This window comes from Phacochoerus africanus, chromosome 3, assembly GCF_016906955.1.
Source record: "Phacochoerus africanus isolate WHEZ1 chromosome 3, ROS_Pafr_v1, whole genome shotgun sequence".
Lineage (NCBI taxonomy): Eukaryota > Metazoa > Chordata > Mammalia > Artiodactyla > Suidae > Phacochoerus > Phacochoerus africanus.
Genome location: NC_062546.1, coordinates 196,594,302 through 196,612,948, shown reverse-complemented (window position 1 = coordinate 196,612,948; position 18,647 = coordinate 196,594,302). Strand labels below are relative to the sequence as shown.

General features: G+C 46.1%; 1 protein-coding gene across 1 annotated transcript in view; it reads left to right on the top strand.

Annotated features, from left to right (window-relative positions):
* Window positions 1–18,647, top strand: part of SLC16A14 (solute carrier family 16 member 14) — a 34,910-nt gene that overhangs the window by 2,290 nt on the left and 13,973 nt on the right. The window contains 2 exon segments of the mRNA XM_047773706.1: window positions 7,783–8,054; window positions 14,836–14,979. Of these exon segments, the coding sequence (XP_047629662.1) occupies window positions 7,796–8,054; window positions 14,836–14,979 (403 nt within the window). The 5' untranslated portion in view covers window positions 7,783–7,795.

Genomic DNA, 18,647 nt, shown 5'->3' with positions numbered 1-18,647 from the left:
TTCTGCCTGTTACCAGGCAGATATGGAGCTGACCTCTATGTCACAGCCTGCATGTGTTACTTCATTTCCTCCCTTGATGGTTTCTCTCGCACGGTTCATGAACTCACTTTGAGAAAGAGTGAGAGGTTGACTGTTGGGCCCATAATCTTCCCATTTCCTTCCTCTAGCTCCTCAAGCTCCTTCAATGCGAGACCCTAATATCACCTGCAGAGCTTCCGGTCTAGATGAGCCTAGAATAGGTTGTATTTTACACATCCACCCTTAGCAGAAATCCCGCCCTCACTGCTCCATTTCCCCCACTGTCCCACACATGGGTTGTCATTTTACACGTATGTCAAGATGTGGAAAAGACGAGGGAGCTCAAAGACTATATAGGGGAGAAAGACTTGGAGCCTGGGGTGGGGTCACCCAGAAACCCCCATGCCCCACCCCACCCCCATTCTCCCTCTCTCTGCAAGTGAGAGTAGGGTCCTAACACTCAGGTGAGTATTTTGTATCTTAGCATTACATAAATGCCAAAATGCTAAAGCAGGAGTTCCCTGGTGGCTCAGTGGGTTAAGGAGTCAGTATTATCCCTGCTATGGCTCGGGTCGCTGCTGTGGCACAGGTTCCATCCCTGGCCCCAGAACATCCACATAATGCAGGTGCAGGAAAAAAAAAAAAAAAGATTAAAATGCTAAAGCAGACTTGGAGGTGAGGGATAGACATTTATATTTCTGTTGCCCTTCTTTTGTTTTAGTTAACGTGGCTGGGCAGTCAGATAACTGTGATTAGGTGAAAGAGGAATTACTTTTAAACCGATGTGGGTGTGAAATGCAGACCATCCCATTGCCTGGAAGATCTTCAGGGACCTCCTAAAGGTCTGACAGAACTTTGTCTTACCCTCCCCCCAACCCCCACTCTCCGTTTGGTACTATTTTCTACATGCACCGTTGCGCCTCTTGAACAAAACTTTTCCATTAAATGCTATTTAGCGTCATTTATTTATGAGCAAATAAAGCAGCACTGTCAAGAGCAGTTCAATGGCAACTGCATCTCAGCCCACAAAATAAATAATTCAGTAAGAACATAAAGTGTTTAGCATTGCTTAGAAAAATGCTTACTGGAGTTCCCGTTGTGGCTCAGTGGTTATCGAACCCAGCTAGCATCCATGAGGACGTGGGTTCGATCCCTGGCCTCGCTCCATGGGTTAAGGATCCGACAGTGTCATGAGCTGTGGTGTAGGTCACAGACACAGCTCAGATGCCTCGTTGCTATGGCTGTGGTGTAGGCAGGCAGCTTCAGCTCTGATTGGACCCCTAGCCTGAGAACCTCCATATGCCACGGGTGCAGCCCTAAAAAAGACAAAAAAAAAAAAGTTTACTATTTCAACTCATGGGTTGAAAAAGTATGACTTTGACATTATTATCATTTCTAAGTCTTTCTCAGATGTAAATGGGCTCTCAGGAAATGCCTGGTTGTGTTATCTCATTAAGCATATCTCATTAAGCACAAACTATAAAGCAAGTTGTTATTATTCATCTAGGCCCGTTACACCCCTTATCAAGCTGCCTGGTTCTCCTCTTTCTGGCTCCTTGAGATGCTGCGTACAACGACCAGGGATGGAGGGAAGACACATCAGACACCCTTCAGAACCCCTTCTAGCTTCACCTCTCAGACCTTTTGACCAGGTAGCTCTTTTGGGGGCTCCAAGCTTTGGAGAGCAAGGGTTACTGCCTCCCTTTCTATCTCCAGGCCGACTGTCCTCTCCTGGGGGGAGGGAGGGGGCAGGGAGACACACACACAAGCCTACAGCCCAGTGTAGACTAGATTCCCAAGGGAAGTGGCTCTGAGTCACCACTAATCTACTGGAGGCAAGAAGCTGATCCAGGTGATCAGATGATGTTTAAAAGAAAAAGAGAGGGACTGGTACTTTGCTTTTACAGCACGTGGAAGTTCCCAGGCCAGGGATGGGAGCCTGAGGCACAGCAGTGACGACACTGAGTCCTTAACTGCTAGGATACTCAGTTAAAGTTTATAAAGGTGTATAATAACTTTCTTACAATAAAGTTCATCTATGTTTTGAATTTTTTTGCCAAAAAGATAAAGGGGAGAGAAATTACAGGGAAGACTATCATCCAAAGAATAATCTCCATCAATAAATTCGGAGTTGCCGTCGTGGCGCAGTGGTTAACGAATCCGACTAGGAACCATGAGGTTGCGGGTTCGGTCCCTGCCCTTGCTCAGTGGGTTAACGATCCGGCGTTGCCGTGAGCTGTGGTGTAGGCACAGACGCGGCTCAGATCCCGTGTTGCTGTGGCTCTGGCGTAGGCCGGTGGCTACAGCTCTGATTCAACCCCTAGCCTGGGAACCTCCATATGCCGCGGGAGCAGCCCAAGAAATAGCAACAACAACAACAAATAAAAATTAAAAAAAAATAAATTTGTGTTTTGGAGATCCTTTCATGGCTCAGCGGTTAATGAATCTGACTAGCATCCATGAGGACACAGGTTCGATCCCTGGCTTTGCTCAGTGGGTTAAGGATCCAGTGTTGCTGTGAGCTGTGCTGTAGATTGAAGGCATGGCTTGGATCCTGTGTTGCTGTGGCTGTGGTGTAGGCCAGCAGCTACAGCTCCGATTCAACCTCTAGCCTGGGAGATTCCATATGCCGCAGGTGCGGCCTAAAAACCAAAAAAAAAAAAAAATTTTTTTTCCCTACAGATACATATTTTTAACAACAACCAAAAAGGGATTATTTCACGTGTTCTGTTTGTGACCCACCCCAGGACAAGTTACACCTTAGTATGACCTTCTTTGTATGTCTTCGAAGAGCCTATATGGTTTTATTTTTGATGGTGCACTTGCATTGCATGGCTATACCAGGATTGATTTGTTTAACACATACTTTAATGTTGGATGTTTGAGATGTTTGCAAGGTTTTGCTTTTTTTTTTTTTTTTTCTTTTTTGGCCACACTCATGGCATTTGGAAGTTCCCAGGTCAGGGATCGAATCTGATCCTTAACCTACTGCACTGGGCTGGGTATCAAACCCACCCTGCCATGGAGACAATGTCAGATCCTTAACCCACTATGCTATGGCAGGAACTCCTGCAAGGGTTGTTTTGCTTGTTTTTCTCACTATTTCAAGGTTTTACTATTATAATTTAGTTGAGTCTTTTTTAGGGGGGTGGCAGCATGCAGAAGTTCCCTGGCCAGGGATTGAACCTGAGCCGGATCCTTAACTGCTAGGCCACCAGGACCATCCTTTAGCTGAATCTCGCAGGATGAGCAGAAGAGGACCAGGAGATTAGACGTATGTTCTCAAAAGAGGGACGCAGAGAAGGTCGTGCACAAAAGCTTGAGCGACTGTGCCAAGTTGAGGGAGCTGCAGGTGCTTGCACCTGGCTGGGGAGTGGAGCACGAAGGTGACGAAGGAGAGGCAGGACCCAGCAGAGCAGCAGAAAGCTCGAGAGGAGAGCCTGGCAGTGGACCAGAGCCTTTGGACTTGATCAAAACGATAACTTGACAGGGTGGGAAGTTACATGGTGAGGTAGCATTTTATCACTCCCAGCAGCCTGGGTAGGGAGGGGTGGAGGGAAGGACCCAGCAGAGAGCTCCCCCCACGGGCAGGAAGTGCAGTGGCTGAGAACTGAAGGGCTGTTTATTGATGGATTCTTTAAAAATAATTCCATTTGTTTTGATTGAATTGGGGTTTTTTGTTTGGTTTTTTGTTTGGGGGTTTTTTGTTTTTTGGTTTTTTGGTTTTTGGTTTTTTTTTTTTGTCTTTTTAGGGCCACATATGGAAGTTCCCAGGCTAGCGGTCAAATTGGTGCTGTAGCTACCGGCCTACACCACAGCCACAGCAATGCTAGATCCAAGTCACATCTGTGACCTACACCATGGCTCATGGCAGCACCGGATCCTTAACCCACTGAGTGAGGCCAGGGATCGAACCTGCATCCTCATGGATGCTAGCTGGGTTCGTTAACCACTGAGCCATGGCGGAAACTCCCTGTTTTTTTCTTTTTAGGGCTACACCGACGGCGGCATATGGAGGTTCCCAGGCTAGGAGTGGAATCGGAGCTGTAGCTGCTGGCATATGCCACAGCCACAGCAGTGCCAGATCCTTACCCACTGATCGAGGCCAGGAATCGAACCTGTGTCCTCATGGATACTAGTCAGATTCATTTCTGCTGAGCCATGATGGGAACTCCTGAATGGCTGTTTAAAAGACAGAATAATTTAAAAGTTAAAAATAATGAGTATGGGAGAAAGGAAAAGTCAAGATGAGCCCCAGGACAGGTCCACGAAATTAGTCTTCCACTGGCACCCTTGGTTCCCAACAAATTCTTAGCCCAGGGATTAGTGAACTTTTCCTATAAAGGGTCAGAACATAAGTATTTTAAGTTCTGGGGGGCACATAGCTTGTAAAAGGTAAAAACAGGAGTTGCTGCCGTGGCTCAGTGGAAACGAATCTGACTAGCATCCATGAAGACGTATGTTCAATCCCTGACCTCCATCAGTGCGTTAAGGATCCGGCATTGCCATGAGCTGTGCTGTAGGTTACAGACTCAGCTCGAATCGTGCGTTGCTGTGGCTGTGGTGTAGGCCGGCAGCTATAGCTCTGATTCGATCCCTAGCCTGGGAACCTCCATATGCCGTGGGTGCAGACCTAAAAAGCAAAAAATAAAAATAAAAAAATAAAAGGTGAAAACAATCCTTAGCTCAGGGGTGTACAGAAAGAGGCTGTGCAGGTGCCTCAATGTACTTCCTCTACAAGGGGCTGAGCACTGGGCATGTGGCCACAATCTGCTTCTCCGCCTCCCTGGCCACGTTGCAACACTGCAGAAAAAAGCCCCACGGTTGGAGGTGGTCCCAGTGTATTTGGGACCATTTTTCACCTTACCTTTCTCCACTGCAACAAAACAATTTTCAGTAATAATTGCATGTCACGGGAGTTCCCTGGTGTCAGCAGGTTGAGGATGCAGTGTTGGCACTGCTGTGGCTCAGGTCGCTGCTGTATGGTGCAGGTTCAATCCCTAGCCCCAGAACGTCCTCATGCTGTGGGCGTGGCCAAAAACAAACAAACAAAAACACACGTCATGATCAGTAATAATCATTATTTTCATTTTGCTTTTCATTGTGAAAGAATTGTTTGAAACAAAGAATAGATTTCCATTTTAAAGACATTGTTCAAATTGAGAAAAACATTTCAGATACTGACTACAAGTTTTGCTTTCTAAACCAAAGTTTTTCACCTTGCAGTCCTGCACTCTGGTTCCCTCTTTTAAGGTTTAAACAAAAATAAAGTCTCCAAGTGGGCATGTAGAGTAACAAAAGTGAAGTAGCTGGCACCCTGGCCCCATGTTCAACGTAAGTGTGCCGTCAGACTCCATCTCAAATGTCCTGCTAAAGGACACCCAGGCACCGCAAACCCACACGGAGCTGAGGGGAGTGCCAGCAATTCTGAACTCTTAGGAACTTACTCCCAATACAAATATGGCAACTGGAGCCAGGCATGTGCTGGGGTTCACCATATAACCATCGGTTCTTTGAAATAACTTCCTCGAAGGACAGTGATTATGAAAGGACAAGCAACCAAACCGTGCCGATCCAAAGCTTGCAGACATAACATGAAAACATTATTTGTTGGAACTTTGACCAAGAAAGGATTCTTTTTCCCAGAGAAGAGTATTTTGTTAATACCATTGTCTGGAATCCCTGGCAGATAAGGGACCACAAAAAAAGCAGACCAACTTTTAGTTGTTTGTTCTTGTTTTTTTTGTTGTTTGTTTTGTTTTGTTTTGTTGTCTTTTTGCTATTTCTGGGGCCACTCCCGCGGCATATGGAGGTTCCCAGGCTAGGGGTCGAATCGGAGCTGTAGCCACCGGCCTACGCCAGAGCCACAGCAACGTGGGATCCGAGCCGCGTCTGCAACCTACACCACAACTCACGGCAACGCCGGATCGTTAACCCACTGAGCAAGGGCAGGGACCGAACCCGCAACCTCATGGTTCCTAGTCAGATTTGCTAACCACTGCGCCACGACGGGAACTCCTGTTCTTGTTTTTAAGTCCTTATGGCTGGCTTCTGGGGCAGAGGGCTCCCTCTGCTCTGTCCCGGGTGTTCCGCTGCCCTCAGGGCTCAGCACACCTTCGGAGCTGCCCAGTGATCATTTCCGCTGGTTGGAGGCAACCGTTTGTTCCATTGTCCTGAACACTGAGACCCCAGTATAAACCACCTTCCGTCCTTCACCAGAGGAATTAGACCCACAGATGCACCTTTCCATCCCACTACTTCCCATCTTACATCCATTCACCCTCTTCGGGTGTCAGAGACTGTGTCGCTTTTCCTGACCAAGAACAACCCTGTCCCACCGCCTCTGAGATTCGTCGTTCTCATTCCCTACCTGTCTCTCTCTCCTACCTCTCTCTCGATGTATCTCTTCCTCTGTCTCTCCCTCCTCGTTGCTCCTTATCCTCAGTCCTCAGGCATGCCCTTCATTCTCATCCTAAAAAAGAAAACCAGAGACCTCCCCCGATCTGCCCATCTGGTGTCATCTCCCCTCTAGCTCCATCCAACCTCCCACCTCTTGTTCAAACTCTTCTCTCTTCCTTGTGCACGTTCAGCCGCCGACTGTTCTTTCTGTACAAGGTGAACTCCAAGATTCTTATCTGGCTCGTGAATCCCTTCAAGATCTTTCCTCTGGATCCCTGGTGATCTGCACATCACTGTTGTACCCAAATTTATAGTCTGATTTCCCTTTTTTTTTTTTTTTTTTAGTCTTTTTGCTATTTCTTGGGCCGCTCCCGTGGCATATGGAGGTTCCCAGGCTAGGGGTTGAATCGGAGCTGTAGCCACTGGCCTACGCCAGAGCCACAGCAACACAGGATCAGAGATGCATCTGCGACCTACACCACAGCTCACGGCAATGTCAGATCCTTAACCCACTGAGCAAGGCCAGGGATCGAACCTGCATCCTCAGGGATGCTAGTCAGATTTGTTTCCTTCGAGCCACAATGGGAACTCCTGGTTTCCTCTTTTCTAAGCAGTTTTCTAACTGCCCAGGTCAATGCTGCGAATACAGCTATTTAGAGAGGGAGAAGTATGTTTTGTGTGTTAGACATCAGTATCGCCATTGTTAGAAAGCTGTACCTCCCACTGGAAGAGAAGAAATTGGCCTGCTACTTTACCAGTTTCTCCTGAGTTGGGTTCGAATGAGTCAGTCTTCCTGAGGCTACCCCTCTGTTTGTACGGAATAAATCGAATACACGGACCCACCGAAACAGAACCACATCCTCTGCCAGGTGCCATCCCCACCCTGACCCCACCTCAAGGCCAAGCTGCCCTGCCTAAGGCCAGGCATCTTCCCTCTCTACTGTCTGCCTTATCACCTGTCAGTTTCTAACTCAATAAAGGGACACAAGGCCAGGGCTTTGGAGTCAGGCAAAGCTGGGTGGAATTCCTGGGCTCCTGTCTAGCTGTACACTACTAGCCTGACCTGAGAACTTGGGAAGAACCCTTCATGCCTCTGAGTCTATTTCCATTTCTTTAAACTAGGGATAATAATGCCTACCTACAGGATGACTGTAAAAATGAAACAGGTTTTATAAAAGCACTTGGTCTGGCGACAAACTGAGGCGTATTCCCAAATCTGCCCAGTGACAAAGAGTACTCTCAAGGTCTAATATGATGATGGGGTCCCATTGGTTATGGGGGGATGGGGGGTGGGGAGAGCTGTCCAAAGAAGAGAGATTGTTTTGTTTTAATGTTCAGTGACATTGTTTGTCCTGTGTATTTCAGAAAATCTTGGACAATGTATACAAGTCATGAAGACATTGGGTATGATTTTGAAGATGACCCCAAAGAGAAGAAGACACTTAAACCCCACCCAGACATTGATGGTGGATGGGCTTGGATGATGGTCCTTTCCTCTTTCTTTGTGCACATCCTCATCATGGGCTCCCAGATGGCCCTGGGAGTCCTCAACGTGGAGTGGCTCGAGGAATTCCATCAGAGCCGCGGCCTGACCGCGTGGGTCAGCTCCCTCAGCATGGGCGTCACCTTGATCGTGGGTACGTTCGTGGGCGACCTGCCATAAAACTGACTAATTGTGAAATCACAGTTCCGAGTTCCCGTTATGGCTCAGCAGGTTAAGAATCTGAATAGTGCCCATGAGGATGTGGTTTCCAGCCCTGGCCTGGCCCAGGGGGTTAGGGGTCCCGCTCTGCCGAAAGCTGCAATGTGTCGGGTTGCAGATGTGGCTCAGATCAGGTGTGGCTGTGGCTTTAGCGGAGGCCAGCACCTGCAGCTCTGATTCAGCCCCTAGTCCGGGAACTTCCATATGCCGCAGGTGTGGCTATAAAAAGAAAAAAAAAAGTGAAATAAAATGACAGCTCCTCACTGTAAGGAATGTTTTATATAGTTGAAAAGTTAGATGTGAGTGGATGTTGCTATTGTTTTTATTCCGGTCGAACAGAGATAACGTGGTATTTACAGTTTTGACCGTTTTTAAGCATGTCGTTACGGGCTCTCCAGTACCTTCATCACCACCATCCATCGCTAGAACTTTTCTCGTCTTCCCGAACTGAAACGCTGCACCCACTAAACCATACCCTCCTATAGCCGCTGCTGCCCCCAACCCCCCATCCTTGGCCATGACCTTTCTATTTTCCATCCCGATGAATTTGCTTACTCCAAGTACCTCATATAAGTGGGATCCTATAATATTTTCTGTGACATTGCTATTTGAATATTGTAAACATTTGGGGGTATCTTAAATATGTATCATTAAGGAGTTCCCGTCGTGGTGCAGCGGAAACGAATCCAACGAGGAACCATGAGGTTGTGGGTTTGATCCCTGGCCTCGTTCAGTGGGTTAAGGATCCATTGTTGCCATGAGCTATGGTGTAGGTCGCAGACATGGCTCGGATCTGGCGTTGCCGTGGCTGTGGTATAAGCCTGCAGCTGTAGCTCTGATTAGACCCCTAGCCTGGGAACCTCCATATGCCGTGGGTGCGACCCTAAAAAGACAAAAGACAAAAAAAAAAACAGTGTAGCATTAAAATACTCTTTTGCCCAGAATTCCATTTTCTTAACTGTCATAGTTCATTATCTATCATTACAAATCTTTTTAGCACTTATGAATATTTTTAAAAGATAAAAATTTTAGAGAAAATGCAATAAAAGTAAATAGCAGTGTTATTTCAGAGTTCTAGTGTTTCAAATTTGAAATACTGATCCTATTGAAAAATCTTTTAAACTGCTTTTAGAAAGGTCACTGATACGGCTAACAGGAAGAAATAATAACACATTCATGCGCTTTGTAGTTTAGCCTAACCACACACAGCAACCTACAAAAGTAGTTGTTATCTAATTGGAAACGATAAACCAGAAGGTTATTGTAAGTATGTTATTATAGGTAATGTGTTTCAGTTTGAGAACTAAACAACTTTTACTGCCCACTAATATTTAATAAGCATCTATCTTCTCATTTACTTTTCTTTAATTCTCTTAAAAATCCTATAAGTGAGTTCCGGTTATGGCTCAGCTGAAATGAATCTGACTAGTATCCCTGAGGACGCAGGTTCCATCCCTGGCCTCGATCAGTGGGTTAAAGATCCGGTGTTGCCAGGCGCTGCAGTGTAGGTTGCAGACATGAATCGGATCCTACATTGCTGTGGCTGTGGTGTAGGCCGGCAGCTACAGCTCAGATTCGACCCCTAGCCTGGGAACCTCCAAAAGACAAAAAAAAAATCCTATGAGGTAATTACCGCTATACCCTAAAGTTTTTCAGTGGCTTCGCTGGAAAGTAAAAGCTGTGCTTTTACCTCTCATTTGTTTTAATTTAAGGTATCCATGATGTATTTTGTACTGGACGCATACATGGCCTCAAATCTCTTTCTGTCTTTGTGAGAGTGTGCGTTATGACGGGCGTATGGGTGTCCGGTGGGTCTGGATCATGAGTGTGTCAGTGATTTCCTCTGACGCGGTAATTAATTGCCTGCATTCAGTTGAGAGATTTGTTGCTCTTGGCTGGTATAGAGCCAATGGTATTTTGGATAATACCAGCGACATGAATAACAGCAGCAGTGCTAACAATAGAAAGCAAAGTCAGACTGTTACTTCTCCAGATATGGGGGGGGGTGGGATATGTGTTTAGCAGAGGGAATTATTACTGATCTAGTTTTAAAATTAAATAAGGACACTATTGTGTGTGTGACAACTGTTCATAAGTTCGTGTTTTTGTTTTTGTTAGGGCCATACCCTCAGCATATGGGAGGTTCCCAGGCTACAGCTGCCTGCCTACACCACCAAAATGCCACATCCGAGCCAGGTCTGCAACCTACACCACAGCTCATGGAAACGCCGGATCCTTTAATCCACCAAGCAAGGCTGGGGATCGAACCTGCAACATCACGGCTACTAGTCGGATTCGTTTCCACTGCGCCACAACAGGAATTCCTGTTCATAAGTTATTTTTGCCTCTAAGAGTAATGAACTGACTCTTTTAACCCTGTCTTGACCTTGTTTAAAATGGGACTGTTTATCATATGAAAAGCGTAGGTGGGTTAACTTTGGTGTAGGGTATTTGCAAGCTTTCTATTGCATGTGATTCCACCTTCTCAGTAAGTCAGAAAAGGAAAACCGTGCTTCTCAAACACTTAAAATTCACTTTTCTTACCTTTTCAAAAATACATTTTCAGAACGTAGAACAAAATACTTACAGATTCAGTTTAGGAAGTACATGCCTGCAACAGAAAAGACTCCACCAAAAGACCAGGGTATGAAATGTTCCAATATTTTGGAATTATTTTGTGTTTCACAAGGTCTATAGGAATAAGCAAGGGAAACTAATAATAATTTTTTTTTTTTTTTTTTGCTTTTTAGGGCCTCACCCGCGGCCTATGGAGATTCCCATGGCTAGGGGTTGAATTGGAGCTGCAGCTGCCAACCTACACCACAGCCACAGCCACAGCCACAGTGCCACCAGATCTGAGCCGAGTCTGCCACCTACACCACAGCTCATGGCAACGCCGGATCCTTAGCCCACTGAGCGAGGCCAGGGAATCACACCCGAATCCTCATGGATCCCAGTCGGATTTGTTAACCGCTGAGCCATAAAGGGAGCTCCTAGTCCTGAAATGAATGGCTGTGGTTCTAAAGATGACCTCCAAAATGAGAATACCTACGTCATGGTGGTGCTAAAATGTGATTGTCAGCTGTAATTGGGAGGTAACAGTGGATTGAGTTCTCTCTGCAAGTCCTTGAATTCCCAACAGTAGAATTTCAGATTATAGACTAATCTTTCTACAGGAAAGGTGCCGGATAAACATCTTTCCCCCTGGGGCTGAGAAATTATAACACAGCAAGGCTCATCATTATATAAATGAAAGGTCTTTTATTCTATCTATCATGATTCTAAATTGCTATTCATTGTCTAAGCTGTTTGGTACAGGGTAGTGGCAGGTGTGTTGGGTATTTGCCAAGCCAGAACCCAGCAAGAACGGCTCTCCTTTATTGAGAACTTACTGGAGTTCCCATTATGGCTCAGCGGGTTAAGAACCCAACTAGTGGCCATGAGGATGTGGGTTCCATCTCTGGCCTCGCTCAGTGGGTTAAGGATCCAGCATTGCCGCAAGCTGTGGCGTAGGCCACAGATGTAGCTTGGATCTGGCTTTGCTGTGGCTGTGGTGTAGGCCGGGTGCTGCAGCTCCAGTTCATTCCCTAGCCTGGGAACTTCCATATGCCACAGGTGAGGCCCCCAAAAGAAAAACAGGAAATAATAAAAAATAAATATTTAGCGCTTCACTGCATGCCAAGTGCATGTTATATACGTGATCCCATTCAATCCTAAGCAACCCTGGAAGCCAGCCCATCCTCTCAGCGTCACAGAGGAGAACAGGTGTCACTCAGAGACATTACTAACTTACTGAAGTTAACTTATAGCCAGTAAGTGTGAGACAGGCTTCACCCCTGGTCTGGAACTCCCAAATGGTGCCTCTACTATCACCCTGTCTGCCACTACCTTAGATGAGAACTGACCATTGTAAAGACTTTGAGTGACCACTTTTAAATATAAAGACTCCGAGTTCCCGTCGTGGTGCAGCAGAAACGAATCCGACTAGGAGCCATGAGGTTGCGGGTTTGATCCCTGGCCTCGCTCAGTGCATTAAGGACCCAGTGTTGCCTGAGAGCTGTGGTGTAGGTTGCAGACACGGCTCGGATCTGGCGTGGCTGTAGCTGTGGCGTAGGCCAGTGGCTACAGCTCCAATTGGACCCCTAGCCTGGGAACCTCCATGTGCTGTGGGTGCAGCCCTAAAAGGACCAAAGGCAATAAATAAATAAATATACAAACTCCATGAATTGTATTACAGAGTTGAAAGCCTTCTCTCTTGGACAGTGACTCACACTCACACGGAGAAAATTCAGTAATACCATACTTTTTTTTTTGCTTTTTAGGGCCGTACCTTTGTCATATGGACATTCCCAAGCTAGGGATCAAATCAGAGCTACAGCTGCCGGCCTACACCACAGCCACAACAACACTGGATCTGAGCCATGTCTGCAGCCTACACCACAACTCATGGCAACACCGGATCCTTAACCCACTGAGCCAGGCCAGGGATCAAACTTGCATCCTCCTCAGTGCTAGTCAGATTCATTAACTGCTGAGCTCCAGTAATACCATTCTTGTTTCACTCCTGGCTGGCATGGATTTTGCCAGTTGCCCGCAGAGGGTCCCAATAGTGAATGCGATGTAACCACCTTGGTTGTACCCACAGCAGCCTTCGTGATAGCTCTTGGGATAATTCCCGGTAGAAGCCATGTAGTTAGGGAAGCTATAGTCTGCAAAAGGTCACTGACTTCCTAACTAGATTTAGAGCAGTGGTTGTCAATCGGATGTGGTGCAGCAGAAACGAATCCGACTAGGAACCATGAGGTTGTGGGTTTGATCCCTGGCCTCGCTCAGTGCGTTAAGGACCCAGTGTTGCCGAGAGCTGCGGTGTAGGTTGCAGACACGGCTCGGATCTGGCGTGGCTGTGGCTGTGGCTGTGGCGTAGGCCAGTGGCTACAGCTCCAATTGGACCTCTAGCCTGGGAACCTCCATATGCCGTGGGTATGGCCCTAAAAGGACCAAAGACAATAAATAAACAAACAAACAAACAAACAAACAAACAAACAAACTCCAATCCTGGCTACACATCAGATCCACCAGGGAGGTTTTAAAAACGGTGCCTCTCAGGCTGCACCTGGGCCATTACATCAGCATCTCTTGGGCTGGGATCCTAGCATTGGGCTTTTTTTTCAAGCTCCCAAGTGACTCCAGTGGTGAGCCAACTCAGAGAACCATTGATTTATTGCAGGGAAGGGCTACACCAAGAGACCAGGAGTTCAGTGAACTATCTATCTGCTTTCATCCGGGTGATCCAGGCTTACCTCAGACTGTTTCTCTCCTCACCTGAGTTTTTTACAACTTTTGAGATGCTAGAATGGGCAAGAAATGATCTCTTCTTCAGCATGTTCCTGCTGCAGTGCAAAGCTTTATTACGTGGGAAATGGACCAAGAGTCAGATTCCTTCCGAAGAGGAGAAAATCTGCTAAGGTGTATAATCTCATTCCAAAACTCTGAATTCCTCCACAAGAGTGGACAGCCTAGCCAAAGGATTGCATCTCAATCTTGTTTTCCCCTCTTCTTAGGCAGGGGGCTGAGTTCTTTTCATCTTGTTGAATGGCAATTCCATCATGGAAATGCCTGCTGACCATCAATAAACAGTGGTTAGAAAATGAAACTGAGAATCGAAACGTTTAGGTCTGACATCTTTTTTTTTTTTTTTTTAATAAATCTACATTTCGTGGTCATGGAGGAATCACAGCCTTTCTGGAGCTGCCTTGCCCATCTGCACGTCATAAATGACTATAGCTGCAGCACACATGGTGCCAGAGTTGATGAACTAAAAAGCCAGACACTGTTATCAAGCATTCTTTTCAGTAAAGCAGTTAATCCTTCCTTTTTGATACCTGACATTTCTCCAGATATAAATATCCGCACTTACTTGGGAATTCCCCCCACTTCCTTAAATGCTTCCCTAATGCTGTGTTTCATAAACATGCAACATCCCAAAAAAACTTGCTTCTTGGATCCTTAACCCACTGAGTGAGGCCTTTCTTTCTTTTTTCTGTCTTTTTAGGGCTGCACCTGTGGCATATGGAGGTTCCCAAGCTAGGGGTCCAGTCAGAAATGTAACCACTGGCTGACACCAGAGCCACAGCCACGCCAGATCCAAGCCATGTCTGCGACCTACACCACAGCTCACGGCAACACCAGATCCTTAACCCGCCGAGCAAGGCCAGGGATGGAACCCAAAAGCTTATGGTTCCTAGTCAGAGTCGTTTCCGCTGCGCCACAGTGGGAACTCCTTTTGTGTGTGTGTGTGTGTGTGTGTGTGTGTGTGTGTGTGTGTGTGTGAATAATCTTAAGTTTTAGACATTAGCAACTGATTCAAAACATTTTTGAAACTTTGTTCTGAATAAAGGAAAATGCATCCACGAGCTGGATGGAGCCCCTAGCCCCCTAGCTGAGAACCTCCATTATAGACAAAAGAAGGAATCCATTTGTCCATTTGTTTCAGGTCTGTCTTCCTTGGAAATCTAGAACCTGGTGGTCCCCAGGGGAAATGACTGACATCCATCTTTGCCTGCTTAAAGCTTTCCACGTGTGGAAACCATGGGGTTTGGGGGTTTGTTTTAGGGAACAGCTCTAGTCGTGTTTTATTCTTTGTCTTCGTATGAGGATTCCCTGAAAAGGCCTGAGAATAACACGCCCTTGGGTCCTTTTTCAATGTTCTGTGACAGGACCCTTCATTGGCTTGTTCATCAATACCTGCGGGTGCCGCCGGACAGCAATCATCGGAGGGCTGCTGAACTCGCTGGGCTGGGTGTTGAGTGCTTATGCGGCAAACGTGCATTATCTCTTTATTACCTTCGGACTCGCAGCTGGTAAGCGTAGTGATTTTTTTAAACTTGACTTGAAATGTGTCTATGGGGCATTTGGGCAATGATTTTTTTTTTTTTTTAATTTTTTGTCTTTTTAGGGCCACCCCTGCCACATATGGACGTTCCCAGGCTAGGGGTCGAATCAGAGCTGCAGCTGCCAGCCTACACCACAGCCACAGCAGCAACGCCAGATCCAAGCCACGACTGCGACGTACACCACAGCTCTCGGCAATGCTGGATCCTTAACCCACTGAGCGGGACCAGGGATCAAACCCATGTCCTCATGGATACTAGTTGCGTTTGCTATGCTGAGCCACAATGGGAACGCCAAGGCAATGAATTTAATTATGGAGGAAAGAGACTCATTAAAATAGTTTGTCCCTTTTTCTTTTCCCTCCCACCCCACTCCTATCCACCCTCCAGGAAAGAATCTTCACTGTAAGATGTGACATATGCCATTAAGCATGGGGAAGCAACCTAACAGCTGTATTTGGCCTCTGTGATCGAAATTTAATTAAATTTTTCATACCTGGTTCTAAGGGCTGGTCCCTTTTCTTGCAACAAAACAAACATATTCATAACACTTAATAACTGCAGAGCCCAGTGTGAGCCAGAGAAAATCATTTTCTCCTTCAGCCCTGTTCAAATTAAGGAAATAGAAGCAAACCCCGCAGAGATGTAGAGACTCTAAGAAGCGAATCTAGAGCAGAGTGTCAGTCCCCAGAGCATGTGTAAAAATTGGCTGCCAGGCAGCACAGTTTACATATCCGTTCCACAAAATATATTCCCAGCCATAATTTCCTTTATCAATAGGTAGCCGGATGCACACAGAGAAGTGGTTTCTTACCCGTACAATTGTATTTCAGGGTACTAGGAGCCAGCCTGACAGTTTTCAGTACAGAGGTATAATCCTAATAAAATGGCCCATTGACAGCAATGTTTGTGTAAGAGATCAAAGTTATAGTTTGGGCTGGAGTTCCTGTCGTGGCTCAGTGGTTAACAAATCCAACTAGGAACCATGAAGTTGCAGGTTCGATCCCTGACCTCGCTCAGTGGGTTAAGGATCCGGTGTTGCCGTGAGCTGTGGTGTAGGTTGCAGACATGGCTCGGATCCTGCGTTGCTGTGGCTCCGGCGTAGGCCGGCAGCTACAGCTCCGATTCGACCCCTAGCCTGGGAACCTCCATATGCCGCGGGAACGGCCCTAGAAAAAGCAAAAAGACAAAAAAAAATGAAGTTAAGAGTTTGGGATTCTTGTTTTTTTCCCCCCATTTATTATCTGTGTAACTTTGGGAAAGTTACTTAGGCCTCAGTCTCCTTAGCTGCAAAATGGGATAACTGAGAGTGTTTGGTTTTACAGCATTGTTGAAATGATCATATGAGATCATCTGTATAAAGCACTTCACACAATACATGGCACGTAATAAAATGCAGAGCAGACATTCGCTAATGTATAATTGTTATTATATGTAATATAATGTTTATATTATAAGCCTTAGTATATGTTTTACAGTAACAAGAGATGGTGAAGACAAAAGCCGACCTGTCCACCTAAGTAGACAGGTTGCTTCTCTGTTGTGTACATCCATCCACATACAGACCTGCGGCACTTTCTGTATCCTCCGAGGCCAAGGTGCAAAAACAACGATCTGATCTGAAGTTCTTAAAGAATTTAAGATGTTTTCCCTGAGGCGTTTTAGAACCTTTGCGCCCCCCCCCCCCCCATAGTCCACTGAATAAAGCTGGCACTGGGATTTTTCTATTACAGATGAGAAAATAAATTCCTTCCACCGAGACTAAGGAGCCACACCGAGGTGTCTGGGCAGACATGTGGGAGCCCCTAGGAACTTGATCTGTGGTGTTTCCTTATATGGACTGTGACCTGATCCTAAAATCCAGGACTTGAAATGTATTCCCATCTTTTTTTTTTTTTTTGGTCTTTTTGTCTTTCCTAGGGCCGCACCCGTGTCATATGGAGGTTCCCAGGCTAGGGGTCTAATCGGAGCTGTAGCCACTGGCCTATGCCAGAGCCACAGCAACCAGGATCCAAGCCACGTCTGTGACCTACACCATAGCTCACAGCAACGCCGGATCCTTAACCCACTGAGCAAGGCCAGGGATCGAACCCTGCACCCTCATGGTTCCTAGTCGGGTTTGTTAACCACTGAGCCACGACGGGAACGCCTGTATTCCCATCATTTAGAGATGTCTATGAGTAGACTCTGTGTTTAAATGGAGTTTTATTTCTTGCATTGAGTTGCATATTGACCCTTAAATGATATTATCTCCATATTCATTCATTTAGTCATTCACTCATTTATTCCACAAATACTTGTGGATCCAAGGGGAAGTAGGAAAAAATATCAAGAGGCCAGTGGAAGTGTTTCTTGAGACACTTCATTGCTCCCACATTTTATACTAGGAAACACCTAAAGAAAAGTCTCTGAAAAATAAATGTGTCCACTTTGTCCACAAATACATAAATACATGCATATATGTATACATGTATATATTTAAGTGGAAAATCCAGCTAAGTCAGTTGGCTTGCCTGCTGTCGGGCTGTCATTAGTGAGCTGTGTTGAAACAGATTGACCTCTCTTTAATAAAAAAGAAAAAAGGCGTTCCCTTTGTGGCTCAGCAGTAATGAACCTGACTAGTATCCATGAGGACGAAGGTTCGATCCCTGGCCTCACTCGGTGGGTTAAGGATCCAGCATTGCCATGAGCTGTGGTAGAGGCCGCAGACACAGCCTGGATCTGGCGTTGCTGTGGCTGTGGCATAGGCCGGCAGCTACAGCTCCAATTCGACCTATAGCCTGGGAACTTCCACATGCCACAAGTGCAGCCCTAAAAAGAAAAAGAACAAAGAAAGAAAAAAGACGCAAAGATCTGCCGAAAGCAAGGGATTGATACATATATTTAAAAGATACTTTGCTGACATCCTTCCTCATGACAGAAAGCTTGTGAGGCAGATTGGGTTTTTCTAACCTCTAGGCAATTAAAATTGCATGATGGTGTCTTCCTAAACAGAAGATTCGTGTCTGTTTGAACGCTCTTACTCGGCTGAGAGAGTCTGGACAGACAGCTTTCTCAGAGCTCCATTCTCTTAAACTTGGTTCCTGAAGACACCTTTCCTCCCATCCGTGCTGACTCGGAACCACAGGATTTTTCTCTCCTCCTCTGGGCCTCCTTCCTCCACCTGACCTGTCTGAGCACAAGCTCTTCCTCTAAACCTGAGTGTGGTGAAGACTTAGTCCAGGGCCCCTGCACAGGGCTGGGCATTAACAAGGCCTTGCCTGACCTCTGGGCTTAAGCCTGAATCTCCCCAAGGCCGATCCTATATGCTCATAGAATCATTATGCCGAGTATAAATAACAGTCACACTGGGAAGCGGGGGATGCTGTTTAGGGATGAATCGTGGAATAGCTAAATAGCTACTTGTAGCTTTGGACACAGATTTTTTTTCTCACACATGGGAGCCTTTATTATTAAACAAAATTATGATGGATGCTACTCTTACGTTTTGTCCCGCAATTCTGTTCCTATTAGTTGATTCATTCTGCTGCTATTTAGAGATCCATAAACACATTAAATTTAGGCTGTTGTTTATTGTCAGTGACAAATCAAATTTTAAATATTAGACTTTTGGAGTTCCCTTGTGGCACAATGGGTTA